The following is an 11,491-nucleotide window of genomic DNA, read 5'->3' on the forward strand; positions in this document are numbered from 1 at the left end:
CAGGTCCGCCGAGGCACGGAACATTGGCAGGAGATACTCATAGGTGGGCATGTGCAGCGAATGTTGCGTATATGGGTCAATTGGATGGGCAGGGCTCGTGAGGGGAGGCAGCACAAAGGTACCGATCCTGCTCCGCGGATGTCGAGCTCGGCACCCTAGGAGGCACGTACCTAGGAGGTAGGTAGGTAATAGGTACCTACTCGTACACGGGTCCATCTATCGACGCATTCGGCACACACCATCCAATAAATACAGTAAGCACCAAGCTATCGAAATACGACCTCGGGCTAGCCACATCCCTTTCGACAGCTGCGCTGCTCCAAATAGGCGTCTCTGGCTGCTTTCGCCGAAGGCCCGACGTGCATAACGCCAGAGGCTGCCGCAAGTACAAAGTCGGTTTCGTCGCCATGTCCAAAAGACGAGAGGGAGCAGAGGGAGAGAGAGGGAGAGGGAAAGAGAGAGAGAGAGAGGTCGACGTCGAAGAAGCAGGCAGCAGACGGACGGCACCGCGGATCAGCCAATCGCGGACCCAGCCCTCGATTGTCCATTATCCACTCGGGCCCGTTGCAGACTGAGCCACCGCCCTCCCCCTCTTCGGTATGGGCAGAGCGGTGTCGTGCAGGACGACTCAGCGGCCGACCTTATTTATGACTGGGCTTACCTACAGAACCGGATGACCAACGAGATGACCAATATCGACGGATGACAGATACTTACGTAGGCAGCCGGCCTATGGCATGGCCCGGAGCCGACGGGCGCGAGGAGCGCTTACGTACCTACAGCGAGCGATGGGCAGTGCGGTGCGGTTCGGGGCGGTGATGGCACGCATACCGAGGTATGTTGCTCTGCCCCTCATGCAAGGCGTGTGCGCGTGCGTGTGCTGGTGTGACTTACATCTCGAGATCCGTAGGGCGCCCTATCTCGGGCGGGACCAGGGCCTTACGGGGCCGGCGCCTGGCCCCAACTCCGTACCTGATATATTAGGTTGTGTCGCAGGCGGCAGGCGAATGCATGTTGCGCGCACGTATAATACCAGCTGTCTGGGCTGCCCGCCTTTTCGCCTCTCCGCGCGTGGGCGATGGGGGAGAGCCCGTCTTTCGCGCTGGCGCTCCCTTCGCAAGTGGCGGAAGGCCTCCCTAATTTAGGCTAAGCGCACCGGGCCGGGGCTGGACCTCCTCAGCGGGCCTATGGCAGCTGTCCGGGCTGCGGCCCCCAAGCCTGGGCGCGGGCGATGGGTACGTCCAGACCCAACCCTGCCAGCTCGACTACCTGCGCCGCCAGCGAATCACGAGCGTGCCACGGCTACCTACTTGATCCTATCCAGTCTCCCTCTCCCTCTCTCTCTCGGTTTCTCGTCTCTGTCTCTGTGCGGCGGGTGAGTGATACCCCACAACTTGACGACATTTTCCCGGCAGCAAGCGCCCATCCTACTGTGCGTGCACCGCTGTCCACGCATACCTCGTAAACCCGGCGTCGTATTTGCCGTCTGGGTGGCTATCGTGTTCGCCTTGTGGTACCAACACCGTAGACAGGAACAGAGGAGGGTCCACCGGTTCGCGAGCGCGAGGGATACGGCCAGTTTTCCCTCTGCCTTCGTCTTCCCCTTCCGTTTAATTTCCTCTGTCTCTCTCTTCGTAGGCGCGTGAGACGGCCAAGACGGAGAGAGGCTGAACGACAATGTCTCACTAACACCTACACGTTACCCATCTGGGTAGGTAGGCGGGCAGGTCAGCTTAGACAACCAGCCTTGCCGTCCAATCCACGTTATTCGGGTATCACCACGGGTATGAGGAGGCTTGTATGTACCTCTGTATGTACCTACCCAGGCATATGTGCGTGTGTGAGTGTGTGCTGTGCGCGCGGTGCCTGGAGCGTTGGGACTCTCTGCCCGCCTGCGCTGCTATTTTCAAATCTGCCCAGCCTTCCCGCAGCTCGGCACCTCACAAAGAAAAAAAAGAGGCGAAACGAAACAAAGACAGATCCAGCTGTGGAAAATCCTCTTCCTTACGGAAGGACGCTATTGAAAAGAGAGACTCTCCCTTGAGCCTCGAGACGGACTCTAGGTAGGGCCGACTCCCTGTGCCTCCCTTTCTTTTTTTTTTTTTTTTTACGGGCAATACTATCTCACTTCTGGACGAGGCTAAGCAAGCCTGCCTGCCTGCCTGCCTGTTGACACTTGACTGGTGAGCGAAACCATATGCCGATCGGCACGCCTGTTTCGCTAGCCTTCGCAGATGATGGGGGTAGAAACGTCGGGCGTAGAATGGGAATAGTATCGATTACGTGACCCTCCTTGGTGAAATCGTTGCTGCTTCGTCGCCAGCATTTGAGTGTATTGGGTATCTGCGGAGACGACATGAAAACTTCAATGTTGCACCTGAGCCAGCTGGCCTCCATGCCGTGTACCTAAGTACGTGAGGTACCTAAGGTGTAGGCCGGTAGGAGGTACTTTTGCATGGATTACCGGGCTGTACCACGTAAGCCACTTGACACCGGTATGGGGCCTCTTAGCTCTCAGCTCGGCAATTAGGGAGATGGAAAGCAGGTGAGCTACGGTTCGAGTATACATCTTCACTACCCAGTGTCCACGACAATGTATGTGTGAGTGTGCTGGGCGGGTCGAGTACCTCTGATGTATCCCATATTGCACGCTACTAACCCGACCCGCCGCCACCCACGTACCCACGTACCCGCGTACCCACCACGCATTACGTAACATCCAGCATAGAGTATGCACGGAACGTCTTGCCGAAGGAGACAACAAAGGCCCCACGAGCCAGCCACATTTTACCTATTTATGGGTGCAATATACGCGCGTGTTATGCGCGTGGATGTGTGCATCTAGGTATGTCTTGTCTTTGATCGGAGAAAAGAAAGGAAAGAGTGGGAAACCCTTAGCGACGAATACCCACGTGTAGTGGCGATGATGATGACGACGATGGCCGCCCTCCCGGCATTGACGGAAAATTATCCAAAATGGCCTGTGTTTGTTCCTTCTCTTTTTTTTTTTTTTCTCTCGCTTGTTGCCCGTATCGAACCAATTCCCCATGTATCCAACCCAGCGAGCTTCCGCTTTCGTTCTTCCCTCGACCAAAAATGGGCCGGTAGCTCCACCGCAAAACATCCGTTACTCGAAATCGCACGTCCCCAAAACCAGGTGCAAAAAAATTTTTTTCTTTCTTGACATGAGTCGCGACCGCGGCGAGAGGTCTATGGGTAAGGTAGGTAGATTGCAGGATGGCGGGGCGTTTCATACATGGTTCTATCTCCTCGCGCATGGGAAATGGGAAATGGGAAACAGGAAATGGCACTGTTAGTAGTAGGCTATCCCGGCGTTGCTCTCTCGCCCTCCGCCCGGGAGGCCGTCTCGGACGCGCAGCCCAGGCGCCGGTGCCCTTTCCCCCCCTCCTCTCGGGGCCGCGGCCGGGGCTGCCTCAGCTCCGACAGCGATGCCATGCCTGTCGTTAACGGTGAGCCTCGGCGACGTCTAACCGCTCTCTCTACGACGATTGATCCTGCCAGGTAGGCACATCGTGTTCCCCAATTACCACACATGTTGAATCAGAGAGGCGGTCATCATCCCTCCCCTTCCCCCTCCCAACACGCACACGGGGTGGGTTGAAGCTGGGCCGCTTTTTCCCAATAGCAATCCTCTGTAAGCAGACTAACAGTCATCACCGCCTTCTCGAGATTGATGAGAAAGAATTGAATTGGCCACATGCCCTTCCCACCTGGGCCATGGCAAGGACACGTGATACCGCGATGTTACCTCGTCAAACCCTCTATCGTGCGAACGCCGTGCGGATCGAGTGATAATTAGATTGGGTGCCAGCAGGGCGTCAGCAAGCTGTCCTGGGGGTGTTGGGAGGGTGTCATGGCAACTCGGCAAGCTCCGGTGTCAAGCTAACGGCGCCTCCGCTAGCGCCCGTTGCTTGTCAGTTGACGCCGTCGCAAATCTCCCGTCTCTCTAGTCGAAGCAAGAAGGAACCGCAACGTGGGACTTCATCATCTCCCCAGCGGTACGAGCTCGATGTTGGTGGTTTGATCTTCTCCGGCAAGCTGGTGAGATGGAGGCGTCAGCTCAGTCTTAAGAGGTCGCGATTCTGTAGGTATCTCTTCCTGGTCTAGTAGCCTACGATGGTTGTTCTGCTCTATCTAGGTAGTCTGGGGCATGTTACATGACGCACACAGGCGCGCACACGCTACACACCTATACACACATTGACATGCCATCCACATCCACCACATCCACATCCACATCCACACACACGCTCGCAAATATGTAGCTATAACCATCACGTAAGTTGGCGGCGCCCTGCATATGGATGGATATACTTAGACACTCAAAGGGAAAGAGAAAAAAGACCCAAGAGCCCGGTAACCAATGACATGCCGGATGTCGAGCGGTCGGGTGTGCGTATGTAGATGGTATGTGTGTCATCGGTTGCGGTGGAGAGGCCCTCGTGGCCGTCTCCCGCGATGCGAGAGATAAAGCAGTACCTACCTACATGCGCGCCTACCGGCTTACTTACTTAAACTACCTACCTAATTAATCCATAGCTAGATGTGTTTCTGGCGACAATACTATGCTGCGCCAGCAGTACCAGCAGCGGCAACAGAAAGCACGCAGGTAAGTAAGCCCCGGGTCCCGTAGGCGCACCCGTGGGAAACGCCATGTAACATACCTCGAGCGTACCGTCGCGACAAGCTGAATATATTAAACCCCGGCGAGGCGCGCGGCCGCCGCTGTGTGAGGTATATTGCGGCTTTCGACGCCGTCTCCCTGCTGGCGCTCGAATTTGGCCTCTCCCGCCGCGCGCTCCGCAGGCAATAACCAGCGAGCGAGCCGCACCGAGCTGCTGACGCGTTCCGTCGTACGCCTGCCCCCTTCTTATCGCCGATTCCCTCTCTTCCCTCTCGTCCCCTTTTCGTCTCGTCCCCTCGCCTATCTCTCTACGTACCTCTTCCCTCTTCCTCCTCCCCCTCCTCCCTCTGTGCTACCGCTCCTACTGAGAGACTTGCTTGGCAACTCGACGTTGCATCCGGCCTTCCCACGCGCAATCCCATCTGCCTCGGTCACATGAAACCGGGCGTGTGTTTGGCCTACCAGCCTCTCACACATACACACACTCTCTCGTTATCGGAACCGGCTAGCTTGCCAGCCGTACGCGGGCCTCTAGAGAGTGCTGATACCCATATGAATCTGCGATCTCGGGCGGGGAGGCGGTACCAGCTGATGGCGAGGCACGCTGTAGAATCCCCTCCCCTCGCTACCCCGAGGAATGTAGGCTGCGCAGCCTCCCCCTCCTCCTCGATCGTCAGCAAACTCAGCCCACGTGCATGGAAGCCGGGTAGGCAGGCGTGCTGGGTTTTAGGTGCTAGCTGTGATCTATGCGTGCGAGCAATAGTCCGCATCCTCCCCCTCCCCTGCGCGGATCAGGGTGGAAATGTGAGGCGCTTCGTGTTTTCTCCCTCCTCGTCGGCCCAATGGCGGTCCATCCCCAGGTACAGGCCCTTTATAAGCCCTAGTCTCGTTTGCACCTAGTCCTTACGCCCTACGGAACACGTTTTGCCCCAATTGTTTGTGGCTGTGGGATAATTAGCTGCCAATTGAGGCCGTCCTGAATCCTGCCGTCCAGCTGCGTGCGGTGCACAGCAGCACTCTCTCGGGTGTGAATCCCCCTGTGTGTGAGAGGAAGGGGGGAAAGTAAAACACAGAAAAAGAGAAAAAGAGACGAGCCGAGGCTTTTTAGGCGATTCATCCAGGAATTGTCGAATAAGTGCTTGCGTACCCGTATCGCGATTCCCCCCTGGCAGGCTGTTATATGGAGGTGGCATATTGTTCCAACGTACTACGTAGTAGTATGTACGTACATCGAGTGCCGCATCCCTGCCGGTCAGGATGAAGGGGAAGAAAGGAGCAACGATCAGCATATCCTCTCGGTCTATTCGTGGTAGTAGAGGATTAATAGCATTTCATCTGCAATGCCGACAGTATCCCTCCGCAGGATCAGATCGAGCTCCTATCTCAGGTATATTCAGGGGTGCGGAATTCCCTCTCTCTCGCCGCCCCGCACTGCACATCGGACGAAGTCGATCCTCGACGCTCACTTCTTTGGAATGGCATCTGTGTGTGGTGATCGAGTGACGTAACCCCGTATATCGGCCGTTCGCACGAAAGCCCGGTGAAGCCGGCTTGCGATTTACGGTCGAGTCCCCGGGTCGAGACATACCTACCTATCGTGTGGCCGGACACGTGGGCGAAGCTGAACTCTAGCCTCGAATCGCAGGTAGGTAGATCCCAGACGAGACATAGAAGGACATGAGACGGGCCCCGGAGCTTCGATCCCCTCGTGGCGAGCAGCGTTGGGAGCGTGGTGCCAGCAACCACTACCACGTATGGTAGCAGCAGTAACAGTAGCAATTCGTCCTGAGGGAAGTAATTGACGACAGCCGAGTTTCACTGGAGCTTGATAGCCAAATCTGAAGTGCCTATCGTAAGACAGCTCGCCCCAGGTGTTCGCCCGGCCCTGGCTCGACAGGATTCGCGTCTCTAGTCCGTGCCCGATATGCGCCCACCTGCCTAATCGGAACAGCAGAATCCACGTTTGAATAGAGTTATTTTAGAGTTGCTGACTTTATCTTGGTTCAGAGGTCTGGGTGTGTCCCCTGGTGCCCTTGGTCGACTCCCCTGCCTCAGATCCTTCAGACCCGCCCCAGACACCCTGCCCGCGCTGGCCTTCCAATCAACTCGAGACCAGGCCCCGATGAAGGAAAGGGAAACGAAACATCTCTAGGTCGATGATGTCGTTGGGCACGGATCCCCTCACTCCGCCGAGCGGCATCACGAGCTGTCGTGGTCGTCGCTCTCGTCGTACCTAGGTGCTAAGGATCGCAGACGAGCTCAGACAGCTTCTACACACCGATGGAGGGGGATCTCGAAGCTAGGACAGTACACCAAACACCGCTCTTCCTCCAAACCCGATAAACGGGCTCTAAGCCTCGCTGCCAACCCCTCCCAGATCTCCAACCACTCAGGGCGTACGTACCTCGTAAAATATCTGTTGCTGGCTTAATCCTCCGCAGCAAAACACCGAGGGAAACCTACCAATACCAGAGAAAAGCACAGAAAACGAAACGAGATAAGAGGCTGTGATTTAACTACTGATAATGGATACCCAGCGATAATAGAATTATTGTTAAAGACACCGCCGATGGAGTTGGGATGCGGGATGCGGGAGGGGGCATGTAGGGAAGGGCAGGTCACCAGGTGTGAGGGAGCCCCGCAGGAGTGAGGAGGTACGAAAGGAAAAACAGGAAAATCCGGTGATTCGCGTGCCCCTCCCCGCTCCCAAAATATGATAGCACGTACATGCATACATACACCATGCGCATACCTAGGCAGATCGAGGATGGGAAAGGGGAAAGGGAGAGAGAGGAAGGGGATGGACGGGAGAGAGAAGAAAAAAAGGGGGTGGGGACGGCCAGGGGGGCTGCGAGAGGGACCACGCGCACGAAAGCTGCGAGTACCCAAGAATAGCCGTGCCGTCCAAGCACAGCGCGTGGCCCCGCCCGCTCTCGCCCAGGCCCCCCCCCTAGAGCCCCGTCCTGGCCCCTGCCCGCAAAAGGGAGAGGCACCTGGGCCCTGCGAGAAACAAAACATCGTGCGCCTCGCGCCGAGAGCGCCCGCCCGCCAGCCAGCCAACCAGCTGCGCCGAACGCCCCGTATCCGTAGCGGAGCGAGCTGGCGGCATAAACTGCGGAGCCACCGCGCCAGAGCCGGGGGGGCACGCCCGGCCGCAGCACCGCCAGTGGAGAGGCGCTATCGCGACCATCGTGGCGGGCAGCGATCGCAGGCAGCCGTATCTGCCTGGCCGTGCCCTCCTTCTCGCGCCGCCAGCACCCGTATCGCCATCGCTGCCGTCGTTTTCACTGTCCGGGGGCACGTCGCGTCCGTGTGCTGGGAGCTGGGCAGGCCAACCTACCACGCCCGCCTATCGCGAGCCGGAGCCCGAGGCGCTCGCTCCCCCTCGTCCTTCTCGCCTCGCTGCCTGCTCTCCTTCGACATAGCATGCCTGGCCGTCCCTCGTCCATTACTCCTGGCTGCCAGGCACCCCCCCACACCAGTCTCTCTCTCCACCACCTACAGCCTCCACCCCCCCCTTTTATCCCTTCTCCTTCTCCTCAGCCCCTATATCCATCCGCAGCTACGCCGATCCTACGAGAGAACGAGACAAGACGGGGCACCATCACGAGCACGAGCATGCAGAAGAACCGGGCGTAGAGCAGGCAGGAACCGAAAATTCTATTACCGTCCCTCGACGTCGTCTATAGGTAGGTATATGGTCTTGTGTGTGCTAGCCCGGTGCCGCTCCAGCACTATTATCAAGCAGTAAGCAATAATATTATCAGGCAGTAGCTTAATCAACCCTCCCAGCACCCCGTCCACCCGCTCCCTGGGGAATAGGAGCCTGCGAAACGAAACGAAACTCCCCCCCCCCCCAAAAAAAAATTCATCCCAAAGACAAGAAAAAGGTCAGGAACCCCGCCTAGGCACAGCTATCGCCCGTCCCCTCACGTGCGGAACGCTCTCGGCGTCGGAGCCCAGGGGCGCGGGCGTCAGGGGAGCCGTGGTGGCGGATAGTAATGTCGCGCAGGAGGGCCGCGCGCGGGCGCGCGGGGGGGTCGGGCGGCAGCGGCGACACCGTCTGCGTGTGCGGGGACTCGGGTGGCGGCCGCGGCGGCGACGGCGACAGGGGCAGCAGCAGGGCCGGCGGGGGCAGAGATGGCGGGGGCAGAGATGGCGGCCGCGGCGGCCGGAATGAGGGCAGCGGCGGTCGCGGTACGCGCGGTGGCGGCGGCACGCGCGGCGGGAGTGGCACGCGCGGCGGCAGTGGTACGCGCGGCGGCAGTGGCAGGGCCGGTAGCGGGAGCGGCACCAACGTGGGCTGCGCCGGGGACGACGGGCGCACGTGGGCGCCGCCCTGGGCCTTCGGCTGCTTGGAGCCGGCGCGGCGACGCGACGGCGGTGGTGCGCCGCAGTTAGGCTGCGGCAACAGCTGCGGGCTCGGCGACATGTGCCCGACCTGTTGGTTGAGCTGGTCCATCTCGTGCTTTCTGTCGCTGCTGGGCTTCGTGCTGTGGTCTTGGTTGTCGCAGGCCGTGGTGTCGGTCTTTTTCCGTTGCACGGCCATCTTGTTTTGCCTTATACGGATGTGCGTGGGTGTGTACGTATATATATATATATGTGTGTGTGTGTGTGTGGAGAAGAAAGAGAGAGAGGCAAGCTTGCCGAGGGGCTTTACGGATAGGAGGCGGGAGCCTTGACTGTGTGGCCTTGAGGTTGGATATGGAGATGATGGAAAGAAGTCAGTATTTCCGATGAGGCTTTTGCGTCCCGGTGGTTCTTCTCCTGGCCTAGAAGCAGGTAGGTACGTAGCCGATGTGGATCGCGATCACGACGAGGGCAGGTCGGACACGCGGAATAGATGAGTGAAGAATAAGTGAGTAAAGGGAAGAACGAGGAGAGGGGAGCGAGGGGGCTTCGGTACTTCTATATGTTGCCAACCAAATTAAACTCACGTCAATACCTATTTGGCTCTCGGTCCCCAGCGTGAGTGATTACGATGAGCAAGAGATCGAAACCTTGGGAAGACCCATCCCCTCTCGAGGGGGGTGAAGGGGTAGAAGGGTGGAATGTGGTAGCTTCATACGCTGATATATAAAGCCTTTTTCTACGAAAAAAAATAAATCTCTCCCCGTCTCTCCCCGTCTCTCCTTGCTCGACAGTACCCTCTCTATATCCGACTTCGCATCTTGGATCTCCCTCGGACATTACGACCTTACGATCTAGGCCTCTCAGGTCTAGGGAGATTGGAGCACGCGAGTCGCTCGGGGGGTGAAGGCGGCGGTGTCACAACGATGACCGCGGGAGGTTCTTTTGACGAGATAGAGTTCCCTGTGGCTTAGCGGAATAGGTCCGCCAACGAAGCCGTCGATGGCGCCTCCGTTGCGTGACGCTGGATGGAGAAACGCCCAACTCCCCTCGAGAGCAGGAGGGCATAGGTACCTTTCTAGAGACCTTTCGGAGTACCGCACCAACAGAGGATCCCCTAGATACCCGGAAAGATCTAAAGCGGTCCGTCTAAACACACATCGGTACCTAAACTCGCGTGGCCCAGTACATTAAGCTTTAGATCTGGGTTAAGTCAATGCATGCCCGGCGCCTAATCTCTTTCGTCTTCCTCGGACTCCGTCTCCTCGTCCTCTTGGGTAACGTAGGGGACAAACCGGAAGTCCAGAAAGCTTACGGCGCCGCCGTCGACCTCTACCATGAATTGCAGACTGAGGACGCCTTGGCCGTCCCCGCGGAAGCTGACCTTGTTCGCTATGCGCATGGCTTCGCTCGCAGATTTGATAAAGTCGAATTTGAAGCTCTGAACCCAGCGATCACGCACGGAGAAGGTCTCGAGAAGGTCACGACCGCTTGAAAAGTCTACACTGGCGCTGCCGAGAGATCCGCTGCTCGTGAAGCTCAGATACGGTGCGTCAGGCGAGGCAGCGATGGTAATGCGGGCCGGAGCTATGGGCGCTAGCTCGGAAAGACCGTCGAGGAGCCAGCGAGCTTGCATTATGATCTTGAAGCACAGGTCTCTACGATCGAAAGGTATATCGTCGGGGGATTCAGGGGTGTAGGTGACCATATTACACCGAGTCTTAACTCCCGTCTCCTCGAGGATGATGCTCAGCGGCGACCCATCTTCCTCGTACACGAAGCAGCAGGTCCCGGGGATGCCCAAGGCCTGATGGCTAAAAACATCCTGACGGTAGTTGCGAAGATTGCTGCGATACGTCTCTGCTTCGGCTCTGGCAGCGCGAGCAGCCACGTCCACAGCCCCGAAGATCTGCAGAGCTTCTAACAAGGCTGCTAGGTTCATCTGAAATTGCGGCAGAGTACTTCCTTCATCTGGCACGTTCAGCGTGTACGTCGTGAAGAGAGCTTTATCTAGGAAGACCACGCCTGGAGATACAGTTAGGTTTCCTCGGCCTCTAATCTGAATAACGTTAAACGACTTGCCTTGCATCACACGGGAGTGGTCGGCGGCAAATCGAATGCCATCCTGAGTTATCTGGACTTGCACCTTCGGAGTAAAGCTGATGCATTTCAACAGATGGTATATCTGCTTCGTGGAGCTCGCCACTGCTCTGAATAGCGGCTGCTGAGGAGCTATAGGATTCTCAGGCTCGGCCATGGTGAAGAGATGGTGATTTTTATGGGCAACTCGAAATATGAAGGAGGGAGTACGAGAGCGGGAGGTGGAGAGGATGCGACGACTTCTGCTAACGGCAACAATATCCAGTCACATTCACAAGATATGCTCTATGACTCAAACGGATGCTCTCGAGGACGTCAATTCATCTAAGATACACACGGACGATCTTTCCGGACTCGTGGTACCTTGGGGGTATCTTTGAGGGGTCTTCTAGACGT

The 11,491-nt window shown here is 57.5% G+C and overlaps 2 protein-coding genes across 2 annotated transcripts; one reads left to right on the forward strand and one right to left on the reverse strand.

Annotated features, from left to right (window-relative positions):
* Positions 1-7,417: 7,417 nt before the first annotated feature.
* On the forward strand, positions 7,418-8,745 carry GGS23DRAFT_561812 (uncharacterized protein). Its single transcript, XM_051515979.1, has 2 exons — positions 7,418-8,334; positions 8,438-8,745. Exons 1-2 carry the CDS (start codon positions 7,446-7,448, stop codon positions 8,551-8,553), a joined length of 1,005 nt encoding a protein of 334 aa, XP_051373491.1. The 5' UTR covers positions 7,418-7,445; the 3' UTR covers positions 8,554-8,745.
* A 1,265-nt stretch (positions 8,746-10,010) lies between these two features.
* Positions 10,011-11,396, reverse strand: GGS23DRAFT_463390 (Rad1-domain-containing protein). Its single transcript, XM_051514137.1, has 3 exons — positions 11,078-11,396; positions 10,291-11,020; positions 10,011-10,198 (listed from the first exon to the last, which is right to left on the reverse strand). Exons 1-3 carry the CDS (start codon positions 11,250-11,252, stop codon positions 10,186-10,188), a joined length of 918 nt encoding a protein of 305 aa, XP_051373492.1. The 5' UTR covers positions 11,253-11,396; the 3' UTR covers positions 10,011-10,185.
* Between the last annotated feature and the right edge of the window lie 95 nt (positions 11,397-11,491).

The sequence above is a fragment of the Durotheca rogersii genome, assembly GCF_024521655.1.
Source record: "Durotheca rogersii strain YMJ 92031201 chromosome Unknown GGS23scaffold_6, whole genome shotgun sequence".
Taxonomy (NCBI): domain Eukaryota; kingdom Fungi; phylum Ascomycota; class Sordariomycetes; order Xylariales; family Xylariaceae; genus Durotheca; species Durotheca rogersii.